Here is an 18,701-nt window from a genome sequence, read left to right on the forward strand (position 1 = left end):
AAGCATTCGCTCCGTATCAGCTTTGGGTAGGCACAAAGCATTCGTTCCGTACTACCTTAGGTGGGCACGAAGCATTCGCTCCGCACCAGCCTTAGGCAAGTACACAGCATTCTCTGCATAAGTCCTGCACCTGTAATTTCTGATGAGAAATGTTGAGACAGAACTCGATTCTTGGATCGACCCTTACACCCCCTCATAGCTCTACATCCTTTTCTCAGTCCTGGTTTGAAGATGGCTTCTCCCAAAGTTTGTCTATATCTGTGCTGAAAGGTAAAATTATGTTAGTCAGGAGGTATTTTTTACTGTCTTTTGTTACAGCTGTCAGCTATATGTTCTTGAAGTAAGCAAAGTCTTAGGAGTTGAGTGTTAGTTTTTAGAGCTAGTACTGATGCAGAGGAGAAATGAAGACCCCAGAAAGGTTGAGCATACAAATTATGGAGAGGCCTGTGGGAAGCTGGGAGGTTGCTGTGTCTTCCTGTAGAAGCAGACTTTGTGAGAATGAAGAGCTTCTAACTGTTCTTTTGTGCCTCTTTACCCACCGTGTTGGCCTTCTTGCATTCTGACAGTATGTCAGACGGCCATTCTTAGGGGCCATCCCTCTTACCCACTTATTATGTAAAACCTTGTTTGGGATATGCTATGGTATCTTGTTCAGAGATGACACAGTGCAATTTAGCGGCTGTAGCCAGGCAGTACAGAAGATAAATTTATGCTCATGCTGCCTGACATGTATGCCTTAGTCACTTTCTAGCACATTTCATTGTTCTGAGAGCCTGACTCTTCCCTCCCTCTGTGTGTGAAGTTCTGGTTGTTTTGTTTTGTTGCTGGGTGGGATCCTTCACAGTAAATCAATTTACACAGAATTAAAGAGTTTAGTGGCTATATTGGCGACTCTTTTAACAGACTATAAAAGTTTAGTCGTTCTTCCTTTACCATGTATATGGCATGCACTGCTTTTGAGAAAAAAGGAAGTGACTCTTTAGTGCACTTAGGAGTATTCATAATGTGGGGCGTGTGGAGGATTCTGCCTGATTTCTGCCAAGAGTCAATAGTTAGGAGATTCTTCTGTGACTGTTGAAAAGCCTAGAGCTTTCCAACTCTTGGTGGAAAGGATTAGGTTTTTTTGATTGTTTGTTGGTTTTTTTTTTTGTTTGGGTTTTTTGTTTGGTTTTTGTTTTGTTTTTCGGGGTTTTTTTGTTTGTTTTGGGGGCAGTTTTGGTTGGTTTGTTTTGGTTTTTTTTGTTTGGTTTGGGTTTTTTTGGGCTAGGTTGGTTTATTTTTTTGGTGATTCATGGGAAAATTTTACATTTTTTAAGGAGGTAAGATCAGCAGGGTGGGGAGGAAAGCATTCTGTTTGTGATCTGTCCTTCCCCATTGGAGCAAGGCCAGCAAATAAAGCATATGTCTCTCCACTCGGTCAGCAGGAATACACCCAGCTCAAGAGTATGGCAGGGTATGTGGTCATTGGCTCTTGATATCATTATTATCATTGTCCCGTGTCCTGAGGCAGCCAAGGGGGCACCACTTACAGGTTGTCTCTGTGCAATTTCTCAGTGTCTGGTGCAGGGCACTAGACACACCACTAGTTCAAGTTCTGCGTGCAGCCAAAACTGTGTAACAACTTCAGCTCTTAACCTGTCTGCACTGGATTTGAACCTGGAGGTAGAATACATTTTGTATCTTACTGCTGTATTCCTGATTTGTCTTAATGCTCTGGATTTCCTTTTCTAAATAAGCTGTGAGAGGTAAAGGGGGGGAGTCCTGCAGGGTATATATTTTCACCCTTTTCATTTTGTTAGTTCTTCCTCCTCCCTCCTCCCACTTTCTTCATTTAAAGTGCTGTAAGTGTTGTTCTCTGATGTTGCTTCAACAGCGTCAGTGGCAGCTATTAGCAGAAGCAGCTGACTTGGCTTTGTGGCCTGCTATTTTCACTTATAATACTTAAAAGCAGAGCAGCATTATTCCTCTGTCTTGTAGGCTGAAAGAACCCGCAGATGTCTTTTTGGTGTTTGCAGGTGGGACTTACCACCCTTACTGGGACCCCCAAAAATGCAATGCAAGTGTAATGTGGCAATGCAGTTACTTCCAGTTGTCTTAAGCTTACCTGCCCACAAGTAGGAAAAAGAGATCTGTACCCAGAGAAGCACTGTTTTCCCTTTAACTGTAGGGATATCTTTCTTACCGTCAACTAGTCTTTTTTTCCATGAATTTCCTGCCTGACCTTTTGTCTCATATTATGTTCTTTTATGGGAGGGTCAGAAAAAGCTGGTCACATGTCACAAACTGTGAAGCACCTCCAAAAAACTTGAAACTACTTCATGGTTTCCTCTGTCTGTAACTTGTGCAGTCAGGAGCTGATTTGAGTTCTGATTGACGTCTTGCATTGGTGGTCCAGCAGAATGATTGAAAACTGGGAGACTTCTGATTGTCTTCTTAGAAAAAGAGATTTTGATATATTGATTTACTTCAGACAAAGGCATTTATAATGCACATCATTTGAGAGAGTTTTATGTTAGTAGTTAGAAAAAGAAGAAACTATGTTAGAAGTTAACTAATCTTTGGGCGGGGGAGGCAGAAATGAGATACAGCTTCCGAACTGACAGAAAATACTCCGTAATAGCTGATGGAAATGAGAGTTTCCAAGTGGGAAGAAAATTAATCATTTTGACTGTGAGTATGCTGGCAAACTTGGTGAAAAGAAATGGCTGTGTGGGATTTTCTGTTTCAACTAATCATTAATTTTGTTAAGATGCTTCTTAAAACTTTTATTCACAGAAATTAAGGTAATAAAAAAAAATCTCCTGGGTGCAGTTTTATTTTCTCTCCCTGCAGAGATCTGTTTGATGTGTCCTTATTTTGCTTGGGTCTGCGTGAGGATTGTAATGCAGGTGTGGGTTTTTAATCTATGTCAACACTGGTCTCCTACTAGCTGAGAGCAGAAGGGCAGTTGGCAGTCTTCCAGTTAAGGCTGTGTGGGTGGAGTGCAGGATTGCACTTCCAGCCCACAGAAGAGACCCAGTGGCCATGAAAATCATGCTTGAATGTCTTGGGGTTTTTTGTTTTGGTGTTTTTTTTTTTTTTTTTAAGAGGATTCTTTGTGTTACTGACTAATTTCACTTGTGTGTTTTCTACTGCAGAAGCTGTCTGGGCAAACAATAAACCCAAAGCTGCGTATGTTTGGCCAGTCCATATCAGGGGGAGTTGATATGGATAGCAATGGTTATCCAGGTATGTTGGCTACTCTGGCAGTGAGAACATCAGGAAAATACAGCAGCAGGCTGAGAAAACAGCAGACCTGGTTGTTTTCAGGCTGCTGGTTCCTGCCTTTCCAGGTGGTCAGTGAAGCTGAGCTGCTTTTTCCATTTCCCTTCTGCCACTCAAAGTTCCTGATAAAAATTTTAGGCGATTGTCTAATCCAAGCATTTGGGCAGTCACACTGATTGAGGATTCAGTATCTGGCCAAAGTTATAAGTTTCTTGGAAGCTGCTCTGTTAGGATGGCAATCTTAAAATAACCCAAAAAGTAGACACTAATATAATAGTAGTAATAAAAATCAAACAACGAAGTAGAAGTGAACATCACAGAACTAATCCTCCAGTTAGAAGGCTTATGATATAGTGATATTTGAAGAGACAAACTGGCTAAGTCAGAAAATGCATTTTTAGATTCATGCTTTGTAATTTAGCAATTGATTAGAGAGATGTATTTTATGCATCCTTTGTAACTGCCTCAATGTTACAAACATTTCAGATATAGCTGTTGGAGCCTTCGTGTCAGACAATGTGGTACTTCTGAGGTGAGATTAATGTCTTTTTTATTCATTGTTGTCTTCGTCTGTTTTCTGTTTATACTTTACGTGGTCTAAGTCCAGTTTCCTCCCAAATTTATTGTGGCCAGAAGCAACAAGCTGGATTACTTTTTAAGCAAAACCTTAGACATAAATGGTGTCAAAGAATGCAGTCTAATTTAAATAGAACAGTGAGGAGTGATAATACCAGGGTAATACCTGGTCTATGAAGAAAAAGAGTTAGAGCTGAAAGAAATGTGTTGCATCTCAGTGCCTTTTTAGAAGGGTTGTTCCTGACTTGTGACAGGGCTTTTTATTACTCTGATGTTTACCTAAAGTAAATCAATTGTGATTTAAGGGAGCGCAGTTGAGCAAAAAAATGAGCTGTGTAGGATGCCAGAATGCAGTTTTGCATATATACATATATATATGTAATTTTGCATACATATAATTTTATAACAGGATGCAAAATGACATAAGAGTCTTTGGGGATCTGTTTTCAAAGTACACAGGCACTGGGCTGCTGTTTCAGGTTTGTGAGTTAAGTGCAATTCCTTGTTCCATCTGACAGAGAGAGGTGGTACAGCTTGATTTACCAAATTATGCAGGAGTGAGCTTGAGATACATGGACCTGGGGAATAGAGTGGAAAGTTTGTATTTTGACAGTAGGTCCTTTGTTACACTTCTTAATATTTAATCAAAAACTCCTTTTAATACTTAAATATTGTTAGGAATTCCTACACCTTAGTGGAAGATACAGGAATATGATGACCCTGATAAAACAAGTGCTGGAGCTGCAGAACAGATGTGCCAGGCTGCTTCCTGTTCAAGGCAGGAGAAACTTGGCTCTGTTTCCATTTGAATCAGTTACCCTAAAGAAAAAAGAGAGAGAGGGAAGAAATACTCTTGATGATCAGCATGGCAGGTGGTCAAGTCTTCTGAAGAGTTTTCTGTTTCTTCATCATACATGCAGATCAAGCTAATAACTGTTTCTGTGAAAAGGTGTGCCATGCCCCAGATGTGAATCTGCAGTCATGTCTCTGAAGCTGCTAGAAAGAAAACTGCATTTTTCACCACATTGATGTTACTTGCAGAGGGGGAAAGACAAACTGAAAGGCTTACTGTGATTTTTAAAACCACATACATCACAACAGCATGATGACCTCTGTTCATGCATTCAGTTATGCTTGTGCATTTCAGAAGAAGTTAATGCATTACTGACTAACTTCATGAGCAGCTTGATTAATTGCTGCTATTGCCATTTTACAGTGTGTCCTTCTTGCTGCTAGGATAAAGAAATAAGCTTTTTTTGCCCCCCACACACCCCCTCGCCCTTCTTGTTTTTGTGAAGCCCTTTAACCAAAACCAACTAATGTTTTGCCAAGTGATGTTTAATGGCTTTGGTGGAAGCCTTTATTGACTTGGGACAGACGCATTCTGTTGATCATGTGTGTGTATGGCCCTCTGACAGATGCATTGGGTTGTTTTCTCCAGTGAATAACCCAGTGACATAACATTAAGGAAAAATCACACAGTGCATGGTAGCTGGAGAAATACTTTCTTGAAGCAGAAATATTTTTCCAGATCAGTTATAGCGTTTACTCTTTTATGTCTCCGTAAGCATTCAGAAAGAGTGGGTTTTTTTGAAGGTGTGAAATGATCCTAGGATGCTAACTCTCTTTCCTCCCTCCCCCCTACGTATATATTTCTAGGGCTAGCATTTATTTTCATCCTCCATCTCAAAATGTGAACTTGCACTGTTATTTCAGGCTGTGGTAAAAGAATCTGAGCAGCTCTCTTGGATGTTGATGTGAATGTTGTTCCAGTTGATATAAATTAGGTGTAACCACAATCCGTCCTCTCTTCTCCCTCTCCCCTACCTCTAAATTTAAGTGGCTTGTGGAGTGAGAAGTGGTTTACAAGCTCTGGCCTTGCATGGCTGGTGGGACTATCTTAGAACTGAATCTGCTGGTTGCTGCACACTTTTTTTTACTACCGTAATTGATTTTGGAAGAACATGTTCATCTTGAACAGGTACAGAATTGAAAACGGGAAGAATACTACCCTAAATCTTTGGGCTGAAGTCTTGCACTGGAGATGGCTCAGGAGCGCCTGAGTTTCTGGGCTGCTTTTCCCAGTCAAGCTGCTGGGGTATCTGTGTTGTGTGAAAAAGGAAACTGTTGAGGAATACATTCAGTGCAGGTAGCGTGGTGTGCGAACTGCAGATTGAGCTCTGGGTTGTGGAAGCCTGAAGCAAGAGAACACTCGGGGACACTCTGAGATACAGTGGGAGCCGAGGACTCAGGAGGAAGAACAGAGGCTTTCATGTGCTTGGACTGTGAGGGGGTATAAAAGCACATGGGGTCCTTTTTTCAGGGTCCCTCCTTCAAGGCACCAGCTTGTGCTGTTTCTCTGTTACTGCACTGTGAATAAAAGAGTTTATAAAACTATGGGAAACGTAGTCTGACTATGTGAGTGTGGTGTATGTAGGGAGTCAAGGGGGCACCTGTTGGCTCACTAGAGCCACACACTGCAAAGGGGCTTCAGTCCCAGCAGTTAAAGTCTCTGGGGGTGGGAGTATGACTGCTTGAGTGCCTCATGGATGGTCAGACAGGGAAGTTTCCTTAGCAAAACATCTGTGCCTTAAGGCAGTCACCTTGCTCTGTGATTGTGGCTGAGGTCTCCCTCAACCAGGAGTACTGGTAGCAATAACCTGGTGCTGCAGTTGCAAGAGTAGAAAGGTTTTGTTCACAGTGCACTGGGTAATTCATGAAACACCGTTCAGCAGCCTGATAAAAGTATTCAATCCTTACCACTTGCCAGGAAGGAAATAGCCAAACATTCCTTGCTCCAGAAAACATGCATATGGTGTTTGTTGTCCCTCTTATATTGTCAGAAAAGTTATGTATGAATCCATCTCCTGTGGAGGACCCTGGTGCACTCTCCTTGACTTTCAGGTCACCAATTTGACTGCAGGCCATGCTGTGGAAACCTGTGGTCTCTCTTTACCTGTCCCTGTTCATCCAAGATGGTTAGCAACCAGTCTCATTTGCATGAACTTGTTCAAGTTTGCTGTTCTGCTAATTTTGTTATCCTCTTCAGTCATCAGGAAGGCTTTATGCAATCTTTGCTGGAGATGATCATTGTTGTTACATATTATTGGTTTCCTCAGCTGCCCGCCTGCAGTCTGTATCTCAGCACTGAACTTCAAGCTGACATTACCATTTTCATTTAAATGCTAGTAGACTTTGCCAGCTAGGTCAAATGCTAGTTTATTTTACAGTTCAAATGTACTCTCTTATTTTTTTCTATCTCCTTGAAATTGTGCAGTTTACCAAATCTGCTTGCTTTTCTTTTGGCTAAGAATTTCCCTCTGAATGGTCATTCAATTCTACTTCTCTGTTAATCTCCAGATCCAGGCCTGTAATTACCATGGACATCGCCATTTTCCTGCCCTTATCAATCAATATCACAGCTCCTCAGTGTCATGATGGTTTGCAGCCAGTCAACTGCCTCAATGTCACAGCGTGCTTTCGTTTCAGTGGCAAGCATGTTCCTGGAGAAATAGGTAAGGTACCTGTGCCAGCCCTAGCCAGGGGCATGGTAACAGGTTGACCTGAAGTCAAGGTCTCTCTTTGTAGTCAGTAAAACAGCTTTTATGTGAAATAAGTAGTTTCAACATGAGCATGGGCAATAAAATTCCAGAAAGTTGGAGGCTTGAGAACTTACTTGGGCATGTTTTTACCTTCTGATGAGGCTAACATAACACTGAGGCAGTTTATTCCTGAATGAAATGAGGGAAACGTGTACTTGGACTTACTGCAAGGATAGAGAACACAGCCTTCTGAGTTCATATTCCCTGTCTACCTCTTGATAATACCTTTCTGTATCCATATCCTCTATCAATGGTATCAGAAAACAGGTATGATTTACTCTGGATTAATAGTGTTTGAAAGTCTGAAGGGAGCTCTTGAAACAGACATGAAAAAATCTTCTTCTGTGTATCAGTTTACCTGTTTGTAAAATGTTTATAAGTACCGCAGTATTTTACTGATTGCAAGAATATCTTCCAGATTAATTAGTCTCTGATAAACACATAGAGTTTTTCAGGTGAATGGAATTGTGTAACATGTGTAATTGTGCAAGCCTTTATGTCTTGGCTCTATTAAAAACCTACTTATGTCTTTTACATCCCAATGTAAAGACTACAATGTAAAAATCTTTAAAATGCTTAGCTTTTTTATGAAGTAGTATGGGACAGATACAGCATTTCTAAATATTTAGGGCCTGGGTTCATTTTGTTCATGATGTTTCACCTTTGTCATGCTTTAAGAATGGCAGAGGACTTGCACTCTGCTGTTCAGGGAAGATACCTCAGCCTCACGGCACTTGACAGTGTCTCGACAGTGAGTCTGGTAAAGAGCTGGGGGAAGCACTGCCTCCTCCTGCTCTGTGCCCTAACCTTCTTGAGCAGCTAGTCGAGAAGGGTGAGTGGTATCTGTGTATCCTCACCTGAGCCTGCTGCAGTATTCTGTTTTTAATTAAGTCGGAAAAGGAAAAAGCTTCTTGCTACTTCTGCCATTCACATGGAGTGAGAACTACAAGCAGCTTGTCACTGTCACCTGAACAGCTCAAAACAATGGAGTTACTAAATTTAGGATTCCTCTGTATTCTAACATACTGGTGCAACTGAGACTTTAGCTTCTCTTTTTGCTTACTGTAAATGATTACTTTTTCCTTCTCTGATAATGACGACTCTAAGCAGACAAATACTCACTTTGATAAAGTACTTTCTTTACTACTCACTACTCTGTCACTAAGGAAACACATCTCTGAGAGCTCCCATGTTGTTAATTCCTCTCTGAAAATCACAAACAGGTTTTTTGCATATCTTGGTGTTCTTATGTTCCTGAGGTATTGTTCAAAATGTTTCCTTAGCTGTAATTTCATATCTCTGGACCTGTGGCTGAGAAGTAAACTGCCTTTTTTTCCAATCTAAATATCAGTTTTCCTTGTTTACAAAAGACCTGTCTTCCTGTTCATCATGTCTTGTAAGAGCTGGTTGAATTCCCCTGTGTTGTCATACAAACTACTTCCGATGATTTATCATGGTGAAAGCACATATGCATCTTCTTTGATGACTAACATCCATCATGTTACAAGGAATTTTTTTATTATTAAGTAGGTTATTATAAAACTTCAACCATTTTCCTTTTATACAATGCTTCTAACAAAGTGATACTTCTTGAAAATGTTACAGCCAGATCTATCTGATTGTATAAAACCCCTTCAGGATATGATTTGGATAAAATATCTCAAATAAGCTTTCATTTAGTAATCTAGCAGTCAGGCTGTTTCAATTATGTTGTAGTTGAAGAATATCAGTTAACAAAGGATGGAACAATTCACGGAAATATTGTAATCGTTCCTTTCCTGAATGGTTAAATGTAGGGGAAAAATCCCTAGAATATCCCTGTTAATTCATTACTTTGCAGTTCAGACTATGAAAGGTATTAAAATGATATGCCAGAATTTTATGGCTAAAAGTGTTGGGATTGTCTTACCTTCAGATGTCTAGGGACATTTTGTTAAATCAGACTGTGAGAACACACTGATCATCTGGAGCATCACTCCCCTAGGGCTTGTCAGTGTGGATTCTCAAGGTTACTGCTTACTGGTGTAAAGTTGAGCATTTCTCCGGCTTTTGGGCAGCTGAAGTTGGTCATCTACTACACAATGTTCAGAAAATCAAAGTGAACATGTATGCAGTATTCTCCTGTGGCAAATGTGTGTCTTCAATACTTATTTGAATGTGTGGCTATTTTGTTAACTGGAATGGCAAGGAAAGTCATCTTCATCTAGCACTGCCACATGCTTGCATGTAAACATTGCCTACCTTTTTTTTTCTTATCATTCTAGTGGTAGTTGCAGTCATATAGGTCATGAAAGGGCTATCTGAGCATCTGTGTTTATGGGTACTGCTTGATACTGCAAATGACAGTACAATTTCCATTAAGTTGTTTCTTTCAGACAATAGTTTTCAAAACTGTGAATTTATAGCTGAAATGTTTTTGTCTGAACAAAGAGCCATGGCCAAGTGAAACATGCTCTACGCTTTGTGCCACGCTTTGTCTGACCCTTCACTCTGCCTCAGTGCTTGCTGGAGAGCTGAACATCTAGGTGTTTTCCTCCTGAAAGAGACAGCCTTCAGTATGTCTTGGACGTATGAGAAATAGGGCATTTTAAGTTTTCCCTCTATCACCTCAGAATCTACTTAGACTGTTCCTCCCTCACTTGAGGGGTCATTGCTTTGTCTCCTCTGGGGTCTCTGTATTGCCAGGAAAGGCAGAGATTAGAGAAAGGCATTTCCTGCCTTAGCTGAGAAGGTTTCAGCATGTTCAGACTATGCACTTCTGAGTGACTGGGACAAGAAGGAGGCTGCTGGCATCTTTATGCATCAAGCGCTGCTTCTGCGCTCATCCATTTCCTGAAGGAAAACGGAAGTAAACTTGTGTCCATAATCTATATAATTTCCACTACAATAATAACAAAAATAGTAATAGTGCCAGTGTGAGAATTAAGTGAATTTTAGTGGCTATGAAAATGACGGGGTTTGGTCATTTGACTAGAGTTAAGCAGATATGTTAGAAATTGCTCCACATTTTCTCCTGTACTCTTCATTTCAGGTGTACATTGCTTGTGTGTTGATCCATTTCTTGGGTAGTCCTTAAGTCCCTAATACTTTTGCCTGAAAGACTGGCAAGATTTAGTGTAGGATAGTAAGTTGTTTGATATTTTCACTGTTTGAACACATTCCTAGGACTGAAGAAACACGCCTAATCCAAAACTTTTCAAAAGTGGACTCTGATCTTCTTATCTGTATGCAGCTGTAGTTTTGTGTAGGGGTATTGCTTCGGTCTATCTCTCTCTCATTTTTCTAGTCTGTTTGGAGGCAGGCATGAGTCAGTGCTACCATCAGAATGCCTCAGAAGCAGACATGCTGCAGGGATATGTTGTTCAGTTTATGGAGCAGCATGGATTGCTCCCTACTTAGACCCAGGAACAACACTGTGGGAGAGGATTTGAAACCAGGTGTGAAGTACTGGGCAAAAGAAAGCCTTTTGGAAGAGGATGGAAGGAATGTCCTATATGTTCTCATTTGCTAGTGCATTTATTTTAATGCTTTCATTACTTATGAATTTTCTTTGCAAGCAAATTTCATGAATCATTTTCTCCTTGTAATTACTGGCAGAGACAGCAAAGAAACACATTTCTTTTCCAATGGCTTTTTGTTATTATTTAGTGAGTTCTTCATTTTTTCCATGTGGTGCCTCCCACTGGTGCCTCAGGGGTTTGACCCTGACTAAACGCTAGGCACTTTGACTCTCTCTTGCTATAGGGAAAAAAACTATAAAAAAACACACTAATCTCATTAGTTAAATGAGATAGGACACTGGTTGGTAGGAGGACGCACCGAAAAAGGCAAGCAGGCTTCACTTAAAGTTGCAAAAAGGTGATTTAATTACCTAACAGAGTTGGAGGATAAATGCAAGGCAGAAATAAACTTTCCATACAATTTTTGTTCACTCCCCCCCTCCCTCTTAAGAACTTACACTATTCACCCCCTTTCTTCCTTTATAATCAACAAGCTCGGGTAGGGGGCAGGATGTGGGGTCTTTTTTCAGTCCACAGAGCAGATTCTTAAATCTATTCCTCACCACAATTCTTCTACTACAAATACTCTTTATCTCTACTTATTTCTTTCTTTCTTTTCAGACAGTTTTTCTGCTCTCACCTCCCACCTTCTTAAGAAGCAGTTTCTGCGCTCACCCCCCCTTCCCTCTTTCCAAACCAGCAACACAGACGGGGGCAGGGTGAGAGGGGTTCTCTGGTCAGTCCAATCAGGGAGAGGGGTTCTCTACTTAGCCAGGGGTCCTTCCCATGAGAGACAGTCCTCTGGGAACTTCTTTGGCGTGGGTCTAATCTCACGAGCAACATCCTGCCTGAATCCTGCTGCAATGTGAATCTTTTTGTCCATAGGTTGCTATGCAGATTCTCCCAAGCCGAGCCCAGGCTGCTTCCATGCCAGTAGCAAGGAAAAGGCCTTTCTCTCTTGTTATGATCCAATTATTAAGGTTCTTTAGAAATACCTCTGCCCGAATTAAGGTACAAACGAGACCATATGCCAGTCAATAGTATGAGTTTTATTTGATAGAAAATATGAGAGAGAGAGGGAAGAAAAGAGAGAAAAAGAGAAGTAAGAAAAGAGGTGGGGGGGACAGAAAGAGGGAAAGAGAAAATATCACCATCCGTGGATCCCAACGATGTTGCGTTGATCCTCTCCAGCCGGTCTCCTTGGTGGTGATGGTCCCCCCGAAAAGCACAGAATGCCATGGGTTAATATACACTCAGGCCAGGGGCAATGTCCAGGCATGCCCCCCCGGGGGAGGGGGCAGCCTCTAGCCGCAGACTCTGCTTGCATCACGTGTACTCCTGTGGTGCCAGGCCTAGCACTCTGGGGGGTCTGTGATGGATTGTGACTCCCCCTCAGCTGCCTCTCACGTGAAAGTCCCGTGGATGTAGCCAGTGAGGCTGGGGGTTCCACAGCTGGGCCAGTCTGTGTAAACCTGGCTTCTGTGAGCTGTGCTCTGCCCCCACCCCAAACTCAGCCAGGGATGATTCTCAGCACAGCTGGTGGCTTTGGCCTTTGTGTATGCATACCTTTCCCTCAGCTTGAGATGATTGAACAATAGGTTTCCCTTTATCTAATCTCAGCAGTTTGACTCAGTCCAAAGTCCCAGTCAGGTATCTTCAGGGAGGTTTTTTTGATTGTAGCTTCTTTATACACTTTTTGTTATAATGAGCAAAACTTTATATCAATGTTTGAGGCATGAACTATTTCAGTCTCTGACATCTCTCTTGCAAGGCATTTGCAGTTTTAACTCTTAGATAAGACTCCTACTGGTTCACAGTCTTTTCCAGGTATCCGCCTGCTCTTCTGGAGTGGGCTGTGGGTTGATTTCTGCACTCCTGTGGATTCCATGGAGCAGGGAACCTCTTGCTCCCCCCATGGTCTTCACCACGGCTAGCAGAGAGTTTTCAGCTCTGGCGCTTGAAGCGCCTCCTCCTCCACCTTCTTCACTGACCTTCGCGTCTCCATGCTGTTCTCCCTCACATATTTTTACCTCCACCTCCTCCTCCTTCAACTACAAAGAAGTGAAAGAAGTGCGTGCCTGCTTTGTTTTGATTTTTTCTTAAATATGTTTTCACAGAGGCGTAACCAGCACCACCAATTGGCCCAAACTTGGCCGGCAGCATGTCCATCATTTTGAGAGCCATCAGAGATTGGCTCTGCTGGACTTGATGTAAAAACTTCCAGAACTTTCACTCAGGACACACAGGAGCCATCTTTGTGCCACTCCCCGCCCCTCAGACACCTCCCCAGGCCTACCACAACAGCTTCTGAGGGGTCCAAATTTCTCCTAGATGTTAAAAATACTTTAGTGATGTTTTGGGCCAATCAAAACCACCACACCCACTTAACCCCTCTGCAAATCAGTACTATAGATAGTAGTTCAACAAGCACTTACAGATGTGCTTATTCCTGATGAGCATTTTGCCTCCTGCTGTCTGTGTGCTGTGTCATGATCTGAGTGGGTGAGGAAGGGATGTTCTAAATGGTTCAGAGTAACCCCTGCATTAGTGCAGTCAGTTGTGATTCCTGTTTTGTAGCTTGTGGGATGCCATGGCCTGATCTTAATCTCTTCTCACTTCTCACTGCTTCAGGGGTGCCTTCAGCCCCATGCAGGGATGACATCAGAAGTATATATATGCTATTTAGGATGAAAATCCATTTATAAAATACCTGCTGCCATTTACTTGGTGCATTTCTTACTGGCTGGCATAGTTCGCCTGTCTACTGAGGTCTACTGAGTGGCAGCCTCTTAAAGGTATGAGCAAAAATTTCTCAGAGGGAACCATTATCAAAGCTTTTAGGCATTTGACTTTAGTTATGGAAAGGGAATAGTCAGAAGAATTGAGCCCTTTTTCCAAGCTCATCAAATCCATGTCAGAGTTTTATTTTCAGTGTGTGAAGCTGGGTGGGTAGATGCCCAGTAAAAAGTGAGAAAACTCGATGAAAGCTGCTGGACAAATGTTTGAAGGCATTACTTGGAAGAGTTAGTTTGCTAGTGAAAACTTGCCTTCTGATCTCCTACTGGAGTGAGCAGGAGGAACTTACACTACTAGCTGTGGTAAATTTGACCAGTTATCTCCCCAACCCCCCACCATCCCGGGTTGCTTTCTGGAAGCAACAAAGCTGGTGGGGATGAAGTAGATTATTGTTAAGGTATGAATGCTAAGATGATTGCAAATCAAAGAAAACAATTGTCAGGAAGTGCCACATCCTGGTTGACATTTGCATGGTTTGTGCTGTTTTAGAGGGAAAGCAGAGTTTGAGGTTGCTGCTTTTTGTGTTGTGTTTTTGCTTTTTCTGCTAGGAACATAGTTTAAGCATCTTCTGGATTTTTTTGCTGGGGTTTTTTTGTGTTGGTTTGTTTTTTGTTTTTTCTTTTTGTGTTAAGTGTATCTATCTAGATGTATTACACATCATTTCCTAAGGGAAAGGATGGGCTGGGAATAATAGCAACAGGAAATGGGAGTATGTTAGTAATTGGATCTGGTTTTGTGTAGCCATAGGGAACTTAGTGATTGATTGAGGGCCTGAAAGGGTTGACTTTTTTTCAAGCACAGATGCCCGAGGCAACAGGATCCATTGATAGGTGGTGAGAAAATAACTATTGTTCACTGACATCCTTTGTTTTCTTCTTCTTCTTCCTTTTTAAAACAGGCTTGAATTATAACTTGACTGCTGATGTGGCAAAGAAGGAAAAGAGCCAGCAACCCAGAGTTTATTTTGTAACTTCTGGAGAGACAGCAGGGCAGATCACAGAAAAACTACAACTGTCATACATGCAGGAAAAGTGTGAGCATTACCTAGCATATGTCAAGGTCGGTTTATTTCTGTCCTTCCTTACTTTGGCATTACTACATTCCACTCTTTTAAAAAAATTATTCAACCAATCGAAGTGGTGCTGCTTTGGTTCCAGATGTTTGATTTCCTGACAGGTAGCAGCTCAGAACTCCTTGCTTGGCATGATTTGTCAGTCTGAGCAACATCAGACCTTCAAGACCTGGTGCCAGGAAAATACATTTTATTTATGTTTGATCAGGTAGATCTTCTTACTTTCTTTCTCCTTTTGCCTTGGTTTGTTGCTACAGGTATTATTCCCAAGGAGACAGTGTCTTGGTTTGGTAGGAACAGCAGGTTTAGTGTTTAGTTTTGTTTGGTCTGACCGCACAAAGGACTGGTGATACAATCTGCATGGGAATGGCAGGATAACATGCATGGGTATGCAGTGAAATAATTGGGCTCTTGGATTTTAAGAGCCCTGTGGAGTTCATCTGGGCTTGAAAGCAGCAGTGGGATAATTTAATTTCACATGTATTGTGGTCCGAGGGATACAGAGAGTGCTTTCCAGACTGAGACATAGAAAGGGTCTGTTTTTCCTGGGACAGACTCTTCATCTAGAACTTGCTAGGACTATAGTTATGCGCTTTTGGCAGGTGTTGTTGAAGACATGTCACACAAGTGCCATAGTATTTTCAGAGTAAGCACAACAATTTTCTTCTAGGTTGAAAATTTATAGAATAGATTTTAAAATTACCTAGGAAGAACATTTATCTTTTAAACCACATATGTCTTACAAATACTAATCTTTATCACCAGTCCTTGCATACCCTCCTTACTGAAGGATTTATTCCCATAGATGAGTGTGACCTAAATTTGATGGATACCACTTGGCACTGTCTTGTTTTGAGAATACAGCACGTCCGGATTTCTATAAATATATAAACTTTTCCAGGAAGCTTTTTTGTACCTAAAAACTGCGAGAATGGGAGATAAAATTCATCCTTTGACTCTATCAACATTCATGGCTGTTGAGAGAAAATAAAATAAATAAAGGCACCAAGGAGGAAATGCTGTCCTGTTAAATTGTGTGGATCTCTGGGAAGAGACTACATAACTTCCACATTTTTTTGTTTCTGGAACAACCATTGCTTTCTGCTGTGGAAAGCTTGTTAAAAAAAACGTAGGCCTGTAACATTGCCTTTATTTAGGAAATGCATCTCTGAATTTACTAATCCTGGTCTTTTTCCAATGAGCATATCTGGTTAGTTTTCAGTTTATTGAGTTTGGATCAAAAGGAGCCATATGTCTATCTTAACCCAATAATGATTTCATTCACACTAGCTCTTACAGTTTTTGAATACTACACAAAATTCATTTAAGAGATACATATGTCCAAAAAACTATTTAAATTGTTGTGACATTTCTAGCTAATTATGGGAATGCAAAGGTAAAAACAGTTCCTGGAAAATTCCTGGGAAATTGGATTTTTATAGGCAAGAGAAACATTTAAACATGTTTAAAAATACCAACAACTTGAAGCAAAACAAGGCTACTGGCTTTCTATGTGATATAAGCAGTTATTTTTCCACTGTTGGAAGAATAGCAGGAAATATTTGTTCTTGTAAGGGAAAATGCAAAATAGTGGAGGAAGGTAATCCCTGTGCTTTCCTGGAAAAGGTGATATGATCCACAAGACTACATGACATTAGAAGCATCAAAGAGAGCCCTGCACACTCTGAACTAGTGGAAATGGTGTCATGTGAAACAAACCCCCTGAAAAGCAAAAAACAAAAAAAAAACTCCAAAACAACAACAACAAAAAAACAAACCTCCAAAAACTTCAACTGGAGTTCTCCTTAATTGCATATATTTTTGACAGATAGGGTGACAAGAATATGTGGGCTTAAAATATACAAATATGTCACTTAGGCTTCCCTTTTTCGTTTTATTTACTGTATGCCTGATGAATTCTCCTCCATGGCAAATTGAGTTGTTTGTAGTTGCATCCTTAACACATTCTCTTTATTATTATTTATTTGTGTCACTGGTCACAAAGGTGTTTATATGGCATAAGGATGTTGGTTCTGGACTGCCTGTAATCAAGGATAGAGAAGCTGTTTGGACTTATGCGTGACCTCAGTTTAACAAACTAGCTAGGTACACATGGTGTCTAGTCCACATGGAACACAGCAGACCTCTGTGGATTAAGTAAGTTAAATGAAAACCTGTTCTGGGCCTTGCTGGATGACACTGTCGTATCAACATGTAGTTTTAGTATGCTGGAGGCACAAAATGGACTGAGAAAAGTCATTGAAAAAACAGATCTGTACAAGCTGCCTGCAATTTTTGATAGATTTGATCTCAAGAAACCCCAGCAAAACTGAGCACTCTAAGAGTTGCAGTCTGCAAATAACCTGACATTTAATTGTTTTGCAATGGATAAGTGTCCATGTTTTGAGCATGACTACTTTCCTATTTGTGAGTCCCTTTCAGGACAGTAGCTACTTTTCTTATTGCTGCTGCTGAATTTGACTGTTAAAGGCTGTGTTTCCTCATATCTGTGTGACTAAGTGGATCTCAGAAGGTTTGTAGGAGACATGTAGCTTGGACATTCATCTTGTGCAGGGAAGGCTGCCAAATTACAGCTCAAGTTGCTAGAATTGTGATAGTTCATGAGAAAACATGATTTTCTGGTTGAGAGCAGAGAATGAAATGGAAACACTTGGGGACTTCAGCGTGCTTTGCATTTGATTTTGTGTTGGGCATAGAGTTCTAAAGGAGTGATACACTTTTGAGTCTTCTACACTTTTGTTTTAAAATTGCCTAACTTCACTGGAACCTTTTTGATGATTACTAGTTAAGAAACTTTCTTTAGTATATATAGGTAGTAAAACCAATACTGACAGAGCCTCAGGTGTAATCTCCAAAAGCTGTATTGTTTTAATTTAAACAACTTTTGAAGGTTTGACTGATACATTCAGTAGAAAATGGCTGTTAGCTGAGAAGTTCAGGAGTGAAGCTGGCTTTCTCATGTCAATGCATAGCTGATCCCTTCTGTCTCTCAGGAGGTGCTTCACTGCTGGACCATTCCTCTTCCAGCACTCTGGGATTATGGTGCTGCCACTACAGATCTTTTCTCCTACAATGGTGATAAAACTATTAAGAGCAAATGAGTACCTTATGTCAGTTTTGCTGGAGTAAAAGGCAGCAAAGTTAAATCTGATCAGCTTTTTTTTCTTTCCTTTGTGAAAGGATTTGCATTTTTTTGGTATAAGGAATGGTGAGAAGCAGAGTTTGCAGAAGGGGATAGAATCAGAGAAGACTAAGAAAACAAACAGGTTTTGAGGCTTTAGAAGTGTCTCCTTAATATCTGGGCCTGCAGCTGAAATGTAGAATTTTCTCTTGGTAACTGCACTCATTTGATGGTGTTCAGAAGACTGGGGCAATGGACTTAAGAGGTGTTCTGATCAAGGGAATGAGTCTGAGGAAACATTGTTTCACTTTTCCAGTAACTGTCCTGGTTGTTTCCTATTCATGTGTGCTCTCCTAATATTTAGGATAGATTTATCAGTGTATAGGATGAAAATTTTATAGAGACACCAAAGCACATTGTGCCTGCAGATTTATGCAGGATCAAAACACATCTTCCATGATTTATCAAAAAGGTGTAATGGTGATGATATTGAAAAACCCTTGAAGAATTCCTGCATTTATTAAAGAAGCACTGTCTAGTTTCTTACCCTGCTGTAGGCCATCCAGCTGGGCTGCCTATTGCTACAAGTCACCATTGTCTGTGTGCAGACTGAATGGTCTAATAGCTGCAAACACCATCAGCAGTGCTGGCACATTATTAAACTAGACACAGCATTTATATTTTTCAGAGACGGTTTTCTTGGTGACTCTATGGTTGTTTTAAGCAGTTTCATGTAAGTCTTAATATTA

At 40.9% G+C, this 18,701-nt stretch overlaps 1 protein-coding gene across 7 annotated transcripts in view; it reads left to right on the forward strand.

Annotated features, from left to right (window-relative positions):
• ITGA9 (integrin subunit alpha 9) overlaps positions 1–18,701 on the forward strand; it is a 277,433-nt gene that overhangs the window by 47,624 nt on the left and 211,108 nt on the right. For all 7 annotated transcript variants that reach the window (XR_014849888.1, XM_085051665.1, XM_085051662.1 and 4 more), the window contains 4 exons: positions 3,138–3,228; positions 3,751–3,796; positions 7,201–7,355; positions 14,637–14,797. Coding sequence is in view for 6 of the 7 variants with exons in the window: in XM_085051665.1 (XP_084907791.1) it covers positions 3,138–3,228; positions 3,751–3,796; positions 7,201–7,355; positions 14,637–14,797 (453 nt within the window). In the remaining variant the exon portion in view is untranslated. The remainder of the gene's footprint in view (positions 1–3,137; positions 3,229–3,750; positions 3,797–7,200; positions 7,356–14,636; positions 14,798–18,701) is intronic.

This window comes from Lichenostomus cassidix, chromosome 2 (assembly GCF_008360975.1).
Source record: "Lichenostomus cassidix isolate B80296 chromosome 2, HeHo_3.0, whole genome shotgun sequence".
Classification (NCBI taxonomy): Eukaryota; Metazoa; Chordata; class Aves; order Passeriformes; family Meliphagidae; genus Lichenostomus; species Lichenostomus cassidix.